This window comes from Eriocheir sinensis, chromosome 12, assembly GCF_024679095.1.
Source record: "Eriocheir sinensis breed Jianghai 21 chromosome 12, ASM2467909v1, whole genome shotgun sequence".
In the NCBI taxonomy this organism is placed as follows: domain Eukaryota; kingdom Metazoa; phylum Arthropoda; class Malacostraca; order Decapoda; family Varunidae; genus Eriocheir; species Eriocheir sinensis.
The window spans coordinates 19,919,799-19,937,056 of NC_066520.1; the positions used below are offsets into that span (position 1 = coordinate 19,919,799).

Here is a 17,258-nt window from a genome sequence, read left to right on the forward strand (position 1 = left end):
CTTTTTTGCTGTGTGTGTGTGTGTGTGTGTGTGTGTGTGTGTGTGTGTGTGTGTGTGTGTGTGTGTGTGTGTTTTGCATTTACAGTATTGAAAGTAGAATCAACCCTAATGAAAAAAAAAGGAAATGGGACACGTGACAAAACATTTTCCATAATTTTGTATTAGACACGTATTTTCCTCTTCCTTCCACCTCCCTCTCTCCCTCCTTCCCTCCCTCTCTCCTTCTTTCCCTCCCTCTCTCCTTCTTTCCCTCCCGCACTCCTTCCTTCCTCGGTTTTCTCTTCTTGTTTTCTTCTCTCTCTAAACAATTTCTACGCCCTCACTTTTTGTTCCTTTCTGATAGTTCTCCTCGCTTTCTCCACTCTCCTCCCATTTCCTTCTTTTCTTTTGGGTATTATCATCGCTTTCCTTCTATTTACCTCTCTGTCTTCTCTCCACCTCTTCCTCCTCCACGTTTTCCTTCTTGACCCTTTCACTAGCTTTCTCTTCGTCCTTCTTTCTTCTTCTCTCTTCGTCTCCCTCATCCTTTTCATTTCCTTCTCCCTCCTTCGCACTTTGTTCTCATTCACGTCCTCATTCGTGGTTATTTCCCTCATCTTTTGCCTTGTCCTCCTCCTCACCTCTTTTATTTTAGTCTTTCATATCTTTCTCTTCACTCATTCTTCCCGCCTGTCAATCTCTTCCTCTTCCTCGTCCTTATCCTTCGTCCTTTCACTCATCTTTCTCCTCCTTGTCCTCCTCCTCCTCCTCTTATCATTCTCTTTTTAGTCTTTTCATTATCTCATTGTCCTCACTGTTTTCCTCGTCCCTCTTTCTCCAACGTCTCTCCCTCTCTCTTTTCTTTCTTTTTTCTTTATTTTTTATCGTCATCCTACTCACTACCACCTCAGCTTCTTCATCTCTTCATTCCTTTCTTTTTTTTATCCTTTCATTATTCCCGTCTCATTTTCCTTCTATTTTCATGTTTTTTTTTGGTATTTTTTTATCGTATCGTCACTCTCTTCTCACTACCATTCACCCCCTACTGCCTAATCCTCCTCCTCTTCCTCTTTTTTGTCGCCCAGTCTTCGTCGCTGGCCCAAATTACTTGGTGGTTGCGGATTAGTCACGCACAACCTTTAAGAAATGTCATGTGGCGACACACTGGTTTGTATTAAAAGACGCTTCCACCTCTTCCGTCATCTATTACTAAAGTTCCAAAATGAGATCAGTCGGGTTCCCAAGAGTGTGTTTTTTTAAGGTTCATGGTACAGAAGAAGGGTCGGACTACCACCAGGGTCATAAAACTACTACTTGCAATACCCAAAACTCATTCGAAAACCTCATGTACTTGGACTCCGAAATGTTTAAGAAAATGTCCCACTAGTGTTTCTCGGCCACGGGACAGAGGTCTTGTGAGAGAGTTGCGGAAACTCTTGAACTCATAAACAATGGATATTATTTTTTTTTTTACAGTAAAGGAAGAAGCTCAAAGGCAAAAATAAAATAATACTGGTGAGAAAAAAAGCCCTCTAAACACTGCCCTTATAAAAAGAGTTCAGAGGAGTGGCCAAAAGAGGTGTCAGTTTCGGAAGGAGAGGCGTCTTGATACTCTCCTTTTGCAGTCACCGCCCCACGATCGGAAGTAAAACTGTTCAGAAGAGAAAAAGCAAGTAACAACGAAGTATATATATTTTTTTTATCTAGAGATGTATTGTTTCATAGCAAGAGACAGAAAAAAGCAACAAAAATAACACACACACACACACACACACACACACACACACACACACACACACACACACACACACACACACACACACACACCATTGTTATTGGTTTGTTTATTAGTTCAAGAGTTTTGGGAGCGGTGAGTAGCGGGCTGTTTTTTTCTCTGCAGTCTTTTTGTTCCCCTTGAGCCGTCTCCTTTGCTGTAAAAAAAAAAAAAGTAAAAAAAGAGATCAAATTATATGTTTTTCGTTACAGAGATTCATTCATTCCTGCTGATTTTTGTTGTTCTTCAGCTTTGTACCTTTTTTCCCACTTTGTATAGGCTTTTTATCGGCTTAAGAATGTACTAGAAAAAAAATATTGTCTTAAAAAAATATATTGTCCTTCGGCTTTGTACCTTTTTTTTCCCACTTGCTATAAACACGTATTTTCCTATTCCTTCTCCCTCTCACCCTCGCTCCCTCTCTCCCTCTTTCCCTCCTGCACTCCTCCCTTCCTCGGCTTCTCTTCTTGTTTCCTTCTCTCTCCAAATGATGTCCCCGCTTCTCGCTGCGTCATAGTTAGCAGCAAGATCAACATAATTATTGCGCGTGGGAAGACCTGATATTCTGTTGATCTTGGTTAGCAGTACGCGGGGAGAGGTAGCACGGTGCCCAGATTAAGGAAGTCCACAGGGTCTTGATGAGCACTGTCAAACGGAAGCAAGATGGTCGCTTTGTGAGACTACCCAAATGCGTCTCTAATCTCCCTCGCTTTAGACAGTCGCAGAACCTTGATCCGATTTTCTGCACCTCCGTCTTTTTTGTCGCCGTCCATTATAACTGTAATCTACTGAATTTATACACATACAAGCCCTCGGTTTTCGCCTAAGGATTTATATTACCTCTTTTTCCTTTGTTTCATCTTCCCCTTTCCCTCCTTCCCTCCTTACGATGAGCAACTATTCAGACTTTACTTATTTCACACATCCGCTCATTATTTTCTCGAGTATTCATATATTTCCTGTCTCCCTCACTTGTATCTCTCATCCCCTCCTTGCCCCTCTCCGTTCTTCTCTTCTTCTCTCTTTCACTAGCAACATGATTATCCTGGCATGATTAACAGTTCTTAACCTTTTGTAATGATCTGGTGGAGGGAGTTCCTGTTCCCCGCCCTCTTTGTAATCCATCTTTGACATCGCGAGTGTTTGTTGTGTTGGTAAGTGAACCGTTTTTTAGGATCTGACCGAGCCCTGAAGGGAGGTACACGGCTTTAGAACGCTTCTCTTTCGAACCTCCCTCCCCCTTCTCCTCTCTTTCTTTCTCATCATGTCCTCTTAATTTACTCATTTCGTTTGTATTGTCCTCCTTAGTCATTTGTATTTGCTATTTTCCTTCGTATTCACTAGTAAACTTCTTCTGATAGTAAACTTCTGATAGTAAACTTCTGATAGGACACTTCTTCTGATGCCCATACTCTTCCTCTTACTCCTTAGTGTCTCGAATAGCTTCAAGTGTTCCCAATATCCCTCAGTGCTCGCCATATCCTACAGTTTTCACCATGTCCATTAGCGTCTTTCCCTTTTCGCAAGTCACTGTCACATCTTTGAAATCGTAACCTCTTTCACATCACCTTCTCACTCTTCCACCATCAACACCACCACCTCGTCCTCCTCCTTCCTCCTCTTCGTCATTAACAGCATCCTTTCAGAGTAGTTACTTTTTCACGCTTTTTTTGACCTGGTTTTCAGAGTGTGCTGTCTCCGGGATGGCAATGACAGCGCGGCGAAATGAGGTGAATTGTGTACAGGAGGAGAGAGTGTGGTGGCTTGTGTGGAGGCGATGCACGGCCGGTCAAGCTCAAAACGGAACGAATAGGCAAAGGAGAGAGAGAATATCCATCGCTCTATGCACTTAAATTCCAGGTCAGTCGGGAAACTCATTAACTGTGCTGTATAAATGGGCGACTTCCCTTTTTTCGCTCTTTTCTAATTTTTTCTGTGTGATAAGCGAGTCTCCCATGAAAAGGGGTATTTTGTTCCATATATGACCCGGCCGTTTTTCTTGCCTGTTGTCCATTCTTCTTTGCATCCTCCTCCTCCTCCTCCTCCTCCTCCTCCTCCTCCTGATCCTCAAATATCAAGGGAGTATGGGAGGTTTTCTCTTGCACGTTTTTTTTCCCATTTTCTTTTCCTCTCTCACCCCGGTCAAGACATTCTTCCGTTAGTACATCGACCTTACTTCCTTCACCATGAGGAATCTACGCTCACGTCCCCGATGACCCATAACTTCTAAAGCCAAAGAAGAAATATGAAAATGGTCAAAAGTTTAGGTTATTTACAGTGAAGCGTCCGTTCTTTCTTTTTCACTCTGACTAAATTCTGTCATTCATAAGGTGTGCTAGATTTTTACATGGATTCTATAAACAGCCAAGTGAGCGTGTAGAGGGTGGGGGTGAGTGCTGAGGTCGTAATCTATAATAGTCACACCCAAACACCCTCCCTTCCTATCCCCTTCCTCCCTTACCATCTCCCTCCCTCTCTTCCTTGCATTCCAAAATTCTGACAATCTCAAATATTTCCCAGTTAAAATTTTTACCTTTTTCTCCTCTTTTTTTCTTATTTGAGCATTCTTTCCTTCCTTTCTGAGTGTTTTTCGTTGCTGAAGCTTCTTGCGTGAGAGAGAGAGAGAGAGAGAGAGAGAGAGAGAGAGAGAGAGAGAGAGAGAGAGAGAGAGAGAGAGAGAGAGAGAGAGAGAGAGAGAGAGCATAGTTTAACCTTTTTCTTTACATGTGGTGTCATCATATAAAAAGAAAATAAACTCACATCCCTTTGTTACTTTTGAACATGAAGCAGGGGAAAAAAATTGCATACACTCACAGTTGCCAAATCAGCGGACCAGATACCGTCTTCAGCAGTGAGTCAGCAGGCCGATGGTACTTTCCTCTCTTTTGCTTCTTTTTGTTCTTCTTTTTCTTATTATTGTTATTCTTATTCTTCTTTTTCTTCATTTTCTTCTTCGTGTTGGTCATTCTTCGTCTTGTTCTTCTTTTTCTTTCTCTTGTTGTTCTTGTTCTACTTTTTCCTCTTTTTTCTCTTCTTCTTCTTCCTCTTTTTCTTCGTCTTGTCCTTCTTGTTCTTGTTCTTCTTCTTTTCTTGTCGTTGTTGTTGTTGTTATTGTTGTTTTCCTTTCTTTTTTCTTTTTCTTCTTCATCATCATCATCATCATCTTCGTTTTCTTCTTCTTCTTCTTCTTCTACTTCTTCTTCTTCTTCTTCTTCTTCTTCTTCTTCTTCTTCTTCATCTCCTTCCCCATCAGCTTAAGCCATATCATATACATTCAATCCTTGGTCTCTTCAGGTCTCCCTACTTAACTTAACCATCAGATCCTTTTTTGCCGTCTTCGCCTCTTCTCGTTTCCCTCAGACGCAGGCACAGACGGAGGTGTATACAGAGTGACTTGGCATACCTGAGGAACACTTGCGTACCTGTAATTACGTGACCTAGCCTATGGCTTTGCAGAGTTTCAGGTTATTGCCACCCAAACTAGGCCATCGACATCAAAATAGAACATCATGACAAAAAATGTACACGAGGACTTCCGCCTCTCACATAAACTATTCCCAAAGGACGAAAAGGAGATGAATCGCTCTCTCATGAGTTTTGTTCACGTTCATGGTACAGAGCCTTTGTCAAACTTCCCCCAGAGTCATAAAACTACCCACGGAAATGCCCACAACACCTACGGAAGCCCTTGTCAAATGCGTGCGTGCGTGTCCTTTGACGCCGAAATGCTTCAAGAATATGACCTTCACTTAATGTTTTACTTCGTGTGTGTTTTTGAACCTTGTCACGGGTTTGTTGGTGTCTCTTTGATTGCCAGTTATAGAGAGGAAACAACACCACCATGACAAGGAGAAAGTAGGGTTGGATGTTTTTTATTTTCCTCGTGCGCCTTTCAAGTAATGTGTTTGTTTGCGTGTTAAAAGTGAGAGATTGAGGAAGGGTGTAGTTTTAATAAGGGTAGAAGTGATGTTAAACTCAGAGGGCACTGGACTAAAGTAGGCGCGCACACACTCACGCTCACACTCACACACACACACACACACACACACACACACACACACACACACACACACACACGTGACTTGTGATAGGCCACTTCCCACGCACTTTTAGGATTCCTGGGGCAAGACAGTGTGAAACAACGTCTAATGACAGTATTTACGCACATATATATCATTCTCTCTCTCTCTCTCTCTCTCTCTCTCTCTCTCTCTCTCTCTCTCTCTCTCTCTCTCTCTCTCTCTCTCTCTCTCTCTCTCTCTCTATCTATCTATCTATCTATCTATCTATCTATTTATCTCCACGCACGATCATGATATTTTTTTTCTCAGATGACTTGCGACACTCTTCTGCAACACACTTACGCCATCTATGGACAACTTTTTCCTTGCTTTGTGGCTTACTAACTCTCCTTTTTATTACTTGAAGGTGGCATCGTTAATTTTTGCACTCATCTCTTCTTCCTCGAGTTATAATATATAGGCAATCTAAATTTTGTCTCCGAAAACTACTTCTATTTATTCGATTTAGTGTATTGCAAAGTTCACGGCGAGCAGTATATCCTAACTAATGTCGAGTGTACCTTCAGAACTCCGAGTGCATGATTTGGTGCAGCCACGAACTTACCTTAACTTTTGGGTATAAATTATAATCAATCACAGGAGCGAGGCAAGACAGAGCTCAGGAACTTAGGATGGACAACGTCGATTCGAATCCCCGCGCTACCACCTGGGATTTTTCAGTCACCGCCGAGTGGCCTAAGACTACCCACATGCTGCCCTGAAGACCACCCATCAACCCGGACTCCAGAAGAAACCGTCCAGTGAATCAAAAATGAGTTCCGGGGGGCAGCATGAGCCAAGCATAACTGGCGCCACTATAAAAAATTGCATGCGCCATGACGGGCTTGGGCAGACCACCAGACACATGAAGAAAGCCTACCGGCGCTATAGGCTGAGATGTAAAAAGAAAAAAACGAGAATACGTAAAGCTGAAAATTAAATCATTCACTAATCCTACTTTATCTTATTCATTTAGCACCGAAACTAACGAGGTGAGAGACTACTGGGAGCTCAGAGTAAAGTTCACGAGAATATGTAAATGCAATCCGCTACGGTACCTCATTTTACCTGAACTCCCGCGAGAAACTACTCAACGAAAACGGGAAGCACGCCAGCACCTTCCCGGGGTATGCGTCTTGAAGTATTACCTTTATGAGGCAGATAACAGCCCTCTAATACGTCTAAGCACCACCGTTAAGGGAGAAAGCCAGCAATCAGAGGGCCAGAAGTCTTTCCCTATACTCGTTGCCGCGTGAACCCGCAACAGCCGAGCGCGTTTCTTCCCCTCCATAGATCTGGTTCATGACCTTTTTGCCTCCCCTGGTACTCCGGACGACGACGGCTGAAGGAGGAGCTAAAAGGAGGAAGAGAAGGAGGAAGAAGAAGAGAAACGAAAGGAAGAAGAGGGAGAGGAGGAGGAGGAGAACAAGAACAACAAGAAGGAGAAGGATGAGGAAAAACGATGAAAAAAAATGAGTAAAGGAAAATGTAGAAGCAGAAGCAACTGAAGAAGAAAAAACAAATGTATATAATTAAAATAGATCAAAAAGGAAGAAAGAAGAAAACAAAAAAAAAAACTATACTTGCTGAAAGAAGAAGAAAAGGAAGACGAGGACGAGTTTTAATTAACACTAACAAAATAAACAAAATAGAACAGAGAGAGAGAGAGAGAGAGAGAGAGAGAGAGAGAGAGAGAGAGAGAGAGAGAGAGAGAGAGAGAGAGAGAGAGAGAGAGAAAGGAAATAGGAATCACTGGAAAAAAAGAAGCGTAAGAATAATAGGAAAATAGAACGCTAATGGGACGAAATCATACGATGGTTAGGTGTGTGTGTGTGTGTGTGTGTGTGTGTGTGTGTGTGTGTGTGTGTGTGTGTGTGTGTGTGTGTGTGTATGTTCCCACGAGCCTGAGTAAGCAATGATTGGTGACCTTTTAGCCGCAATGGGGGACGTGACCTACAGAGAGAGAGAGAGAGAGAGAGAGAGAGAGAGAGAGAGAGAGAGAGAGAGAGAGGGAGATGGAGAGGGAGGGGGGATGGAAGAAGATAGAAAGAAAGAAAGAGATTAAGAACGAAAGAAAAATGAAAGAAAGAAAAAGAAAAATTAATGAAAAGGACAGGCAGACAGAGGAAGGGGCAGATGTGGGTGGGAAAGCGAATGAAAAAAAAGTAAAAAAAAGCAATAAATAAATAAATTCGCGAAACAAAGGAAGCCAAAACCGTCTAGTGGTCGCAGATCCCACAAAAAAAAGACATGAAACCTTAATGAGTCGCCTGGAGAGAGAGAGAGAGAGAGAGAGAGAGAGAGAGAGAGAGAGAGAGAGAGAGAGAGAGAGAGAGAGAGAGACCGCCGAAAAGTAAAAAAAAAAAAAACTAAAAAAATCTTATCAGCAGCACGTCAGCTGGTCACAATCACGTCAGTCCTCCGTGATTCAATTATTTGCATTCAGAAGAAATTAATAAGGGATTCAGTAGCATTACCCCCCCCCTTCTCTCTCTCTCTCTCTCTCTCTCTCTCTCTCTCTCTCTCTCTCTCTCTCTCTCTCATTCTTTTTCCTGTGTCATATTTTTTTTCTTTTCTGCAATAATCGAAGTCGCGTGCGGACAATTTTCTCTTCAGTAGCCGGTTTTGCTGCCTCAGGAAATCGACTGAAGATTTTATTAGGTCTACGTGTGTGTGTGTGTGTGTGCATGTGTGTGTGTGTGTGTGTGTGTGTGTGTGTGTGTGTGTGTGTGTGTGTGTGTGTGTGTGTGTGTGTGTGTGTGTGTGTGTGTGTGTGTGTGTGTGTGTGTGTGCTGTGATTTTGTTCTTTTCTATATTCGGTGAAGTTGATTTGTTCTTCTTTTCTTACAAACATCTTTTTTCCCTCTCTACCCTACTCCTCCTCCTCCCTCTCTCCCTGACCTGCCCTCGGACCGCCTGCTTGAGCTACAAAGGCCACGAAGGAGCAAAAAATGATCTCTTCTATATTCCCCACATCCTGAAGCACTGACTCGTCCACACTGTGTAACTTCTTTTTTTACATCGAAGGAGACGGCTCAAGGGCAACAAAAAGAGTGGATAAAAAAGCCCGCTACTCGCCGCTTCCATAACTACATATTAACTGTATTTTTAGGCTCACTCCGCCACTCAGCCTCGAAACCATATTATACTTCCTCAGGTTTGGTGCCCCTCCTCCTCCTCTTTCCGTTCAAGTGTGCTCATGTTTTCTTTTACTCAACTCCTGATGCTGTGGTGTTAGGTACTTTTAATGATATTCCTTTACTCGCATTTCCTTAACTTTGCCGTCATCTCATTTATTCACACTTCGTCTAATCATTTCCACACTTTCTCCCTCTTTCCGTTCAAGTGTGCTCATATTTTCTTTTACTCAACGTCTGATGCTTTGGTGTTAGGTACTTTTAATGTTATTCCTCTACTTGCATTCCCTCCAACTTTAGCTTCATCTCATTTGTTCACACTTCCTATTCTTCGTCTTCTCATCTCCACACTTTCTCCCTCTTTCCGTTCAAGTTTGCTCATATTTTCTTCTACTCAACGTCTGATGCTTTGGTGTTACGTACTTTTAATTTTATTCCTCTACTTGCATTCCCTCCAACTTTAGCTTCATCTCCTTTATTTACGTTTCCTATTCTTCGTCTCCCCATCTCCACACTTTCTCCCTCTTTCCGTTCAAGTTTGCTCATATTTTCTTCTACTCAACGTCCGATGCTATGGTGTTAGGTACTATTTGTGATATTCCTCTACTCGCACCCATCCCCAACTTTACCTACTCGTTTATTTAGCTTTCCTTTTCTTTGCGTCCTCCCATCTCCACACTTTCTCCCTCTTTTGCATCACGTAACAAAGACCTCTTACTGCTGTATATCCACATCCTCAAGCGGTGAGTCTTCCTCCCTGCGTACCTGTTAATAGCTGCTCTATTTTTCACTCTCCTCCACCACTAAGTATGGAGAGGTTTGGCGTTCCTCCTCTTTATATTCGTTTTTTTCTACTCAACGCCTGATGCTATTGTGTTCCTATTAATGGTGTTCTTTAATTTTACCTTCTTTTTTATTTTGCTTCCCAGTTTTTCGTCCTCCCATATCCACACTTTCTCCCTCTTATGCATCACACTTTTGTCTCAGTGCATGCATAATCACACTCTCAGACCCTCATTAGCGGCTTCTCATCCCACGGCCCGAAGTGTCGCCTCAGGGCATGATTCTGTACCCAAGATTCACCGAAAGCGTTAAGTGGATGTACTGCTGTCAGGCTGAGAAAATGGGGAAACAAGGGATGAAGGGATGCTACGGTTAGACTAGAGGGAGAAGGAGAGCAAATAAAGATGAAAGGGAAATATGAGGGTGATAGGGATTGTGTGGAAGGATAAGATTTGAAGTTATTGTGTTGTTGAGTCTCAGAGGCAAAGAAATTCGAACGTTATCGGGCTGAGAAAAAGGGGAAGGAAGGGATGCTGCTTTTGTTCCCTGCTTTGTGATTTACATTTAATAACTTTCCCTCTCTCCCCCTTTCCCCTTTTCACATTTGCAGTTCCTCCTCGTCTCCTCCATCACTTCTCCTCCCAAATGTCTATCCTCGTCTTTGCTTCCTCCCTTCACTTCTCCTTTCTCTTCATCCCTTTTATTACTTCCTCCCCTGGTTCCCTACAATTCATTATCTTCTTCACCTACCTATATATCCATCTACGTAACTCACACTCACACAAACACAAACACATCTTACCTTTGGATTTCCTCAGCTGTGGAAGGAAGGCTCTGGTCACCGCAATCAGACCCAACACATTCACGTCTATGACTTTTCGCAGTGTCTCCATCTGGGCCCACTCCACCTCACCGTACGTAGCCAGGCCCGCGTTGTTCACCAGGCCCCATAACTCCTCTGCGGACGGTCCATAGATAGAAAGGTGGGTCGAGTTTGAAGTTGTTGATAAGGTTATGTGATGGTTACTTCCTTATGTTGTTTGTTCTTTCATTCCATTCTTCTATTTCCTCTATTTTTTCATTCCTCCCTTCCTACCCTCCTTCCCTTCTGTTTCTGCCTTCCTTTGTCCTATTCATTCTTCCTTTCTTCTCTCCTCCTCGTTTATCCCTTCCTTCTTTCTGCCAGTTCTTTCTCTGTTCCTTCCTTCCTTCAGTCACTCGTTTCTACCATTCTTCTCTCCATCCTTTCTGTTCCTACTTTCCTTACTCCCTTCCCTCCTTCCCTTTTCTCCTTTCCTTCCTTCCTTCCTTCCCTTTTCTCCTTTCCTTCCTTCCTTCCTCCCTTCCCTCCTTCCTTTTTCTCCTTGCCTTCCTTCCTACCTTCCTCCTTTTCCTCCTTTCCTTCCTTCCTTCCTTCCTTCCCTTTTCTCCTTTCCTTCCTTCCTTCCTCCCTTCCCTCCTTCCCTTCCTTCCTTCCTCCCTTCCTCCCTCCCTCCCTTCGTTCCTTCCTTCCTTCCTTCCTTCCCTTCCCACACTCACCTCCCTCGGGCAGTAGCTTCTTCACCTCCTTCACCGCCTTCTGCACCTGTCCCTGGGAAGTCACGTCAAGCTGCAGCACGTGGAGGCGATCTGACCTGACCTTCCTGAGGCTCTCGGCGCCCTTCCCATGACCGTCGGCCAGGAGGCAACCCGCGAACACCCGAAACCCCTGAGGAACGAATGGAAAGAGGGAAGGAAGGAGGGGAGAAGGGTGTTATTAGTATTTCTTCTTGCTCTTGTTGTTGTTCCTGTTGTTGTTATTTGTATTGTTGTTGTTGTTGTTGATATAGAAATTATCTTTTATAATGTTGTTTGTGGCATTTATGGTCCTCACTTTTTTTTCTTTTGTTTCAGTGTGTGTGTGTGTGTGTGTGTGTGTGTGTGTGTGTGAGTGAGTGTGTGTGTGTGAGAGAGAGAGAGAGAGAGAGAGAGAGAGAGAGAGAGAGAGAGAGAGAGAGAGAGAGAGAGAGAGAGAGAGAGAGAGAGAGAGAGAGAGAGAGAGAGAGAGAGAGAGAGAGAGAGAGAGAGAGAGCACACACACACACACACACACACACACACACACACACACACACACACACACACACACACACACACACACACAGACAGAGACAGACAGACGGAAACCCACCAGTCTGTGCAGGTGCAGTGCCAGGCCCAAGCCGAAGCCGGTGTCGCAGCCGGTGATGAGGACGGCGCGGCCCTTCGTGGAGACCTGTATGGGGGGGGTAACAACATGAGAGAGAGAGAGAGAGAGAGAGAGAGAGAGAGAGAGAGAGAGAGAGAGAGAGAGAGAGAGAGAGAGAGAGAGAGAGAGAGAGAGAGAGAGATGGGAGTCGAAACAAAACTCGAGAGAAAGAAGAAACATCACCTGAGCGAGGGAGGGAGAGGAAGGGGAAAACAATCACGAAGTAGGTAATTAAGTAAAAAAAAAAAGTGGATAAGTGGGAAGAAAAGTGGGTAGGTGGAAAGAAAATTGGGTTGGTATGAAGAAAAATGGGGAGGTAGGAAGGAAAATGGGGAGGTAGGAAGAAAAATGGGGATGTAGGAAGGAAAATAGGGAGGTAGGAAGGAAAATGGGGAGGTAGGAAGGAAAATGGGGATGTAGGAAGGAAAATGGGGATGTAGGAAGGAAAATGGGGATGTAGGAAGGAAAATAGGGAGGTAGGAAGAAAAATGGGGAGGTAGGAAGAAAAATGGGGAGGTAGGAAGAAAAATGGGGAGGTAGGAAGAAAAATGGGGAGGTAGGAAGAAAAATGGGGAGGTAGGAAGAAAAATGGGGAGGTAGGAAGGAAAATGGGGAGGTAGGAAGGAAAATGGGGAGGAAGGAAGAAAAATGAGGAGGGAGGAAGAAAAATTGGTAGCTTGGAAGAAAAATTTAGAAGCATTGCCTTGTAGGTCGAGAAGGAAAACCATCACGTAGGTACTTACTCGCTCAAACTAACTAGGAACACGGGGGAAAAAAATCACAAAATAGCTCCAATACATAACAAAACGAGAGCAACAGAAACGAAAGCAAAATCCTAACACCTCTAAATGTCCCTAAATGTGGCGTGCTTTGTGTTGATTCTATTTAAACTTCCACTTTCTTCCTCTGCCTCTGCTTCGATCTGAGTGGGACTTCCGGCATGTGTTAGCTGAGTCATGATTGAAAATAAAATAAAAACCATCAAATCACGTCTGCACTAACAAGGAAATTGAGAAAGAGTTAAGTGAAACGCGTTGATGCTATGCGGATAGAAACCTAGAGAGAGAGAGAGAGAGAGAGAGAGAGAGAGAGAGAGAGAGAGAGAGAGAGAGAGAGAGAGAGAGAGAGAGAGAGAGAGAGAGAGAGAGAGAGAGAGAGAGAGAGAGAGAGAGAGAGAGAGAGCGTATATCCAAATCGCCTGGAGACACAAATGAAGAAAAGAAAAAAACGTTTAAACCTATAAATCACACGATAGAAAAAGAGAGAAAGAACTGAAGTCTAATGTTCTTTTCCTCCCCCGGGCGGAGTGGCTGCAGACGTTACCTGGAGAGCCGCGGAGATCACGTAGGCCGCCGCCGAGATGCCCCACAGCAGGAGGAAGGCGGACCAACAGCAGGCGAAGGGGACAACTGCATGTACGGCGCCAACCAGTACGCCGCTCAGAATGCCGCAGTTCAGCACAGCATCCGTCTTGTCCCACGTCCACAGCATGCTGGGAGGAGGATGCTGCGTGAGTGAGTGTGGGAGTGCCTGGCTGACTGACTGACTGCCCGCATACATCCTCAAGGTCTTGCTGATGAAGGTCGTGCGTGCTTTTATCTTAATTATTGTTGTTTGCGCACTCTCTGTCACACACACACACACACACACACACACACACACACACACACACACACTCCATAAATCGTCCCTCTATACACCATGGCATGACAGAACGAGTCATGTTTTTAATCCCCCCACATACCCTCGCCCTTCCCTTCCCTTCCCTTCCCTCTCCATCATTCCCACCCTACACCTCTGCTTTTCTCTCTCCGTTTCACCCTCTCCAGCCTTGCCTTCCTCCCTATCCCCTTCCCCCATTCTGTTCCCACATTTTGCCCATCCCCTGACCTCCTTCCCACCATCCCATCCCTAGTCACACTCCTACACTGGTGGATAGGGGAAGGGTTGGTAATGGGACTGGTGGATAGGGGAAGGGTTGGTAATGGGACTGGTCGATAGGGGGAGGATTGGTAATGGGACTGATGGATAGGGGAAGGGATGATAATGGAACTGGTGGATAGAGGAAGGGTTGGTAATGGGACTGGTGGAGAGGGGAAGGGATGATAATGGAACTGGTGGATAGGGGAAGGGTTGGTAATGGGACTGGTGGAGAGGGGAAGGGTTGGTAATGGGACTGGTGGATAGGGGAAGGGTTGGTAATGGGACTGGTGGATAGGGGAAGGATTGGTAATGGGACTAGTGGATAGGGGAAGGGTTGGTAATGGGACTGGTGGATAGGGGAAGGATTGGTAATGGGACTGATGGAGAAGGGGAAGAGTTGGTAATGGGACTGGTGGATAGGGGAAGGGTTGGTAATGGGACTGGTGGATAGGGGAAGGGTTGGTAATGGGACTGGTGGATAGGGGAAGGGTTGGTAATGGGACTGGTGGATATGGGAAGAGTTGGTAATGGGACTGGTGGATAGGGGAAGGGTTGGTAATGGGACTGGTGGATAGGGGAAGGGTTGGTAATGGGACTGGTGGAGAGGGGAAGGGTTGGTAATGGGACTCCTCCTATTTTCTTCTTTTTTTCCTGTTTATGTTTCACGGAAGACGGTAAAAGGAATAAAAAGGAAGAGAATGGAGAGAGATACGGTGAAAAAGGGGATGAGAGAGAGAGAGAGAGAGAGAGAGAGAGAGAGAGAGAGAGAGAGAGAGAGAGAGAGAGAGAGAGAGAGAGAGAGAGAGAGAGACTATAGACAGGACAAATTTATGACTAGAAAGCGTGAGAGGAGGAGAAAAAGGGGACCCAGGGTGGAGGAAGGGAGGTAAAGAAGAAGCTGAGCGAGTGTTAAATATCAAGTAATTAGGCGAGGGGAAACACATACCTGCGTCCTTGCTATTACAACACTACGAAATAAGGCAAATAAAGAAAGTCAGTGAGTTGTGGAGTGAGCGAAGGGATAAACTCCATCATTTCGTGTGCGTGCAACCGAGTGTGTGTGTGTGTGTGTGTGTGTGTGTGTGTGTGTGTGTGTGTGTGTGTGTATCTACGAGCGTGTACACTGATGTCTTCTTTTAATCAGTTTCTTTTTCTTTTTACAGCAAAGGAAATAGCTCAAGGGCAAAAGAAAAGGAAACAATAATGAAAAATAAGCCCGCTAATCACTGCTCCTTCAGAGACTTCAGAGGAGTGGCCGAAAGAGAGGTCAGTTTTGGGAGGAGAGGTGTCCTGATACTCCCCCCTTATGTGACAGTGAAACGTATATTAATGCGAGAAGAGTATAAAGAGAAGATAAAACGAGAGTAGAAATGTAAGTAGACGGTATAACTGGAATGAAAATAGAAGGTATAATAAGAATAGAAATGTAAAAGGTAAACTAAACGACGAGAAGCAAGACAACTTAGATAGAATTAAGTATGAAAGACATTATTAAAAAGGGTGAGAAAGGAGTAAGAACACGAGGATGGAAAGTAAAAAAGAAATAATAAGGTAAACGAGGAAAAAATAAGGAAGAGAAACGAACGAAACTCATAAAAAAAACAAAAAACAAGAACAAGAAGAAAAAACAATGACAAAAAAAACAGCGTCAACAACCTTTTAGTCGTCAAACAAACAGACAATCGAAGTGTATATATGGTTTGTTTGTTTGTTATGTGTTTGTTTGTCTTCGTGTCAGGAGCTATAAGGTTGAGGCTGGCGGGGGTCTTATCAGGGCTGTTCATCACCATTGGCTGTTGGTGGTGTTGATCTCGGTGGTGGTGGTGGTGGTGGAGTGGATGGAGATGACAGGCCCGGCGGTGGTGGGTAATTTGTGGTGATGGTGGTGGTGGTAATGATGGTGGTGGTGGTGGTGATGATAGTGGTGCTGCAGAGAGAGAGAGAGAGAGAGAGAGAGAGAGAGAGAGAGAGAGAGAGAGAGAGAGAGAGAGAGAGAGAGAGAGAGAGAGAGAGAGAGAGAGAGAATTGGACATAATAGATACTAGAATAGCAATGAAATATGTAAAGAAAAACGAAGCAGATTAATAAATAGGGGAATTGCAGGGAAAGAAGGTAGGAGACGAAAAGAAATAATGTAAACAAATGAAAAGATAAGAAATAAAAGGTTGCACATATCCGAAGTGTGTGTGTGTGCGTGTGTGTGTGTGTGTGGTAGAGGGCGTTGCAGCAGCAGGACATCAGGCAGGAGTGCTGGAGCTCTCCTCAGATTTTGCTTCTTTTCACCCTCCAGAGCACTGCGGCAGGCATAAGGTGAGCGCCAGTAGGTAGATGAGGTGTGCCGGGCCCCGCCGAGGATTAGATTGTAGGACGGGAATGTTGGATTTGGTCAAATTAGCAAGTTGAAGTTTTGACAGCTGAACGCCTCCCTCACACCTTGATGCGCATGCGTAGATAGCTAACATTGCGTTCTTAACAACCATACCTCTCCCCATCCCATCCGAAATGTCTTGATTGCAACTCGTATTATGATGCTACAACAGTGAAAAAACATGTAAGCAAATGAAAAGAAAGAAAAGGCTGCCCACATCCACTCCATATCCAGCGGCCACTCACACTAAACGACATTGAAAGCTAAAGAATGGCCCTGACAACCCTGATCACCGACACCAGGAACGAGCCATCCAGCGCTGCCTTGCTGAAAGAGTTGCGCGGCTTGAAGCAGGTGGCGGAGTTATCAATATCTGGATGACGTTGTTCTAATTATTCATCAACAACAGTTATGCTTGGGGTCATTAGGCAGCAAAAATTATACAGCAAAAAGCAGCGACATATCTTAATTATAACTTGGTTGTCGGAGGCTGTTGATGAGCTTGACGGAACTGATCATCTAAAGGTTCAGAGAGCGTTCGAAGCGACGGGCGCACCGAAGCACCAAAACAAATTAGGTGGGTAGTGAGCGCTCCTTCCCTCCCCATCCCATCCTCCTCCCCCCGTTATCCTATTCTTCATCCTTAGCCTAATCCTCCTTTAATAACGATCATCAATTTTAATGTAAGACCCACTCCGCAGGTAACAGTGGTCTAGCGTCGCCAGCCTCGCCATGCCGCCAGCCGTGCATAGCAGATAAGAGCCGCTGATAAAGATGTGCTGCAGCGTCCCGCCAACACCTGCCCGCATCAGAGTCGGCAGGTAAGCAATTCTACATATACAGGTGATGTGAAGGGTGACATCTGCTATTGTATGGGGGGATGTAAGTCGCTTTATTTTATTTTCTATTTTATTTATTTATTTATCTTTATTTTTTGAGGCGATAGTTTTTCTGAATCGGTAATTTTTTTGTGTGAACCTGGTGTGAGAATTTTTTTTTTTTTTTT

At 44.3% G+C, this 17,258-nt stretch overlaps 1 protein-coding gene and 1 long non-coding RNA gene across 3 annotated transcripts in view; one reads left to right on the forward strand and one right to left on the reverse strand.

Annotated features, from left to right (window-relative positions):
• LOC126997578 (uncharacterized) overlaps positions 1-4,337 on the forward strand; it is a 123,277-nt gene extending 118,940 nt beyond the window's left edge. For both annotated transcript variants that reach the window (XR_007752195.1, XR_007752196.1), the window contains exon 5: positions 3,440-4,337. This is a non-coding gene — a long non-coding RNA (uncharacterized LOC126997578). The remainder of the gene's footprint in view (positions 1-3,439) is intronic.
• The window catches only part of LOC126997573 (D-beta-hydroxybutyrate dehydrogenase, mitochondrial-like), a 32,920-nt gene that overhangs the window by 13,612 nt on the left and 2,050 nt on the right, over positions 1-17,258 (reverse strand). The window contains exons 2-5 of the mRNA XM_050858746.1: positions 13,285-13,453; positions 11,905-11,988; positions 11,274-11,442; positions 10,537-10,692 (exon numbers count right to left, since the gene is read on the reverse strand). Of these exons, the coding sequence (XP_050714703.1) occupies positions 10,537-10,692; positions 11,274-11,442; positions 11,905-11,988; positions 13,285-13,452 (577 nt within the window). The 5' untranslated portion in view covers position 13,453. The remainder of the gene's footprint in view (positions 1-10,536; positions 10,693-11,273; positions 11,443-11,904; positions 11,989-13,284; positions 13,454-17,258) is intronic.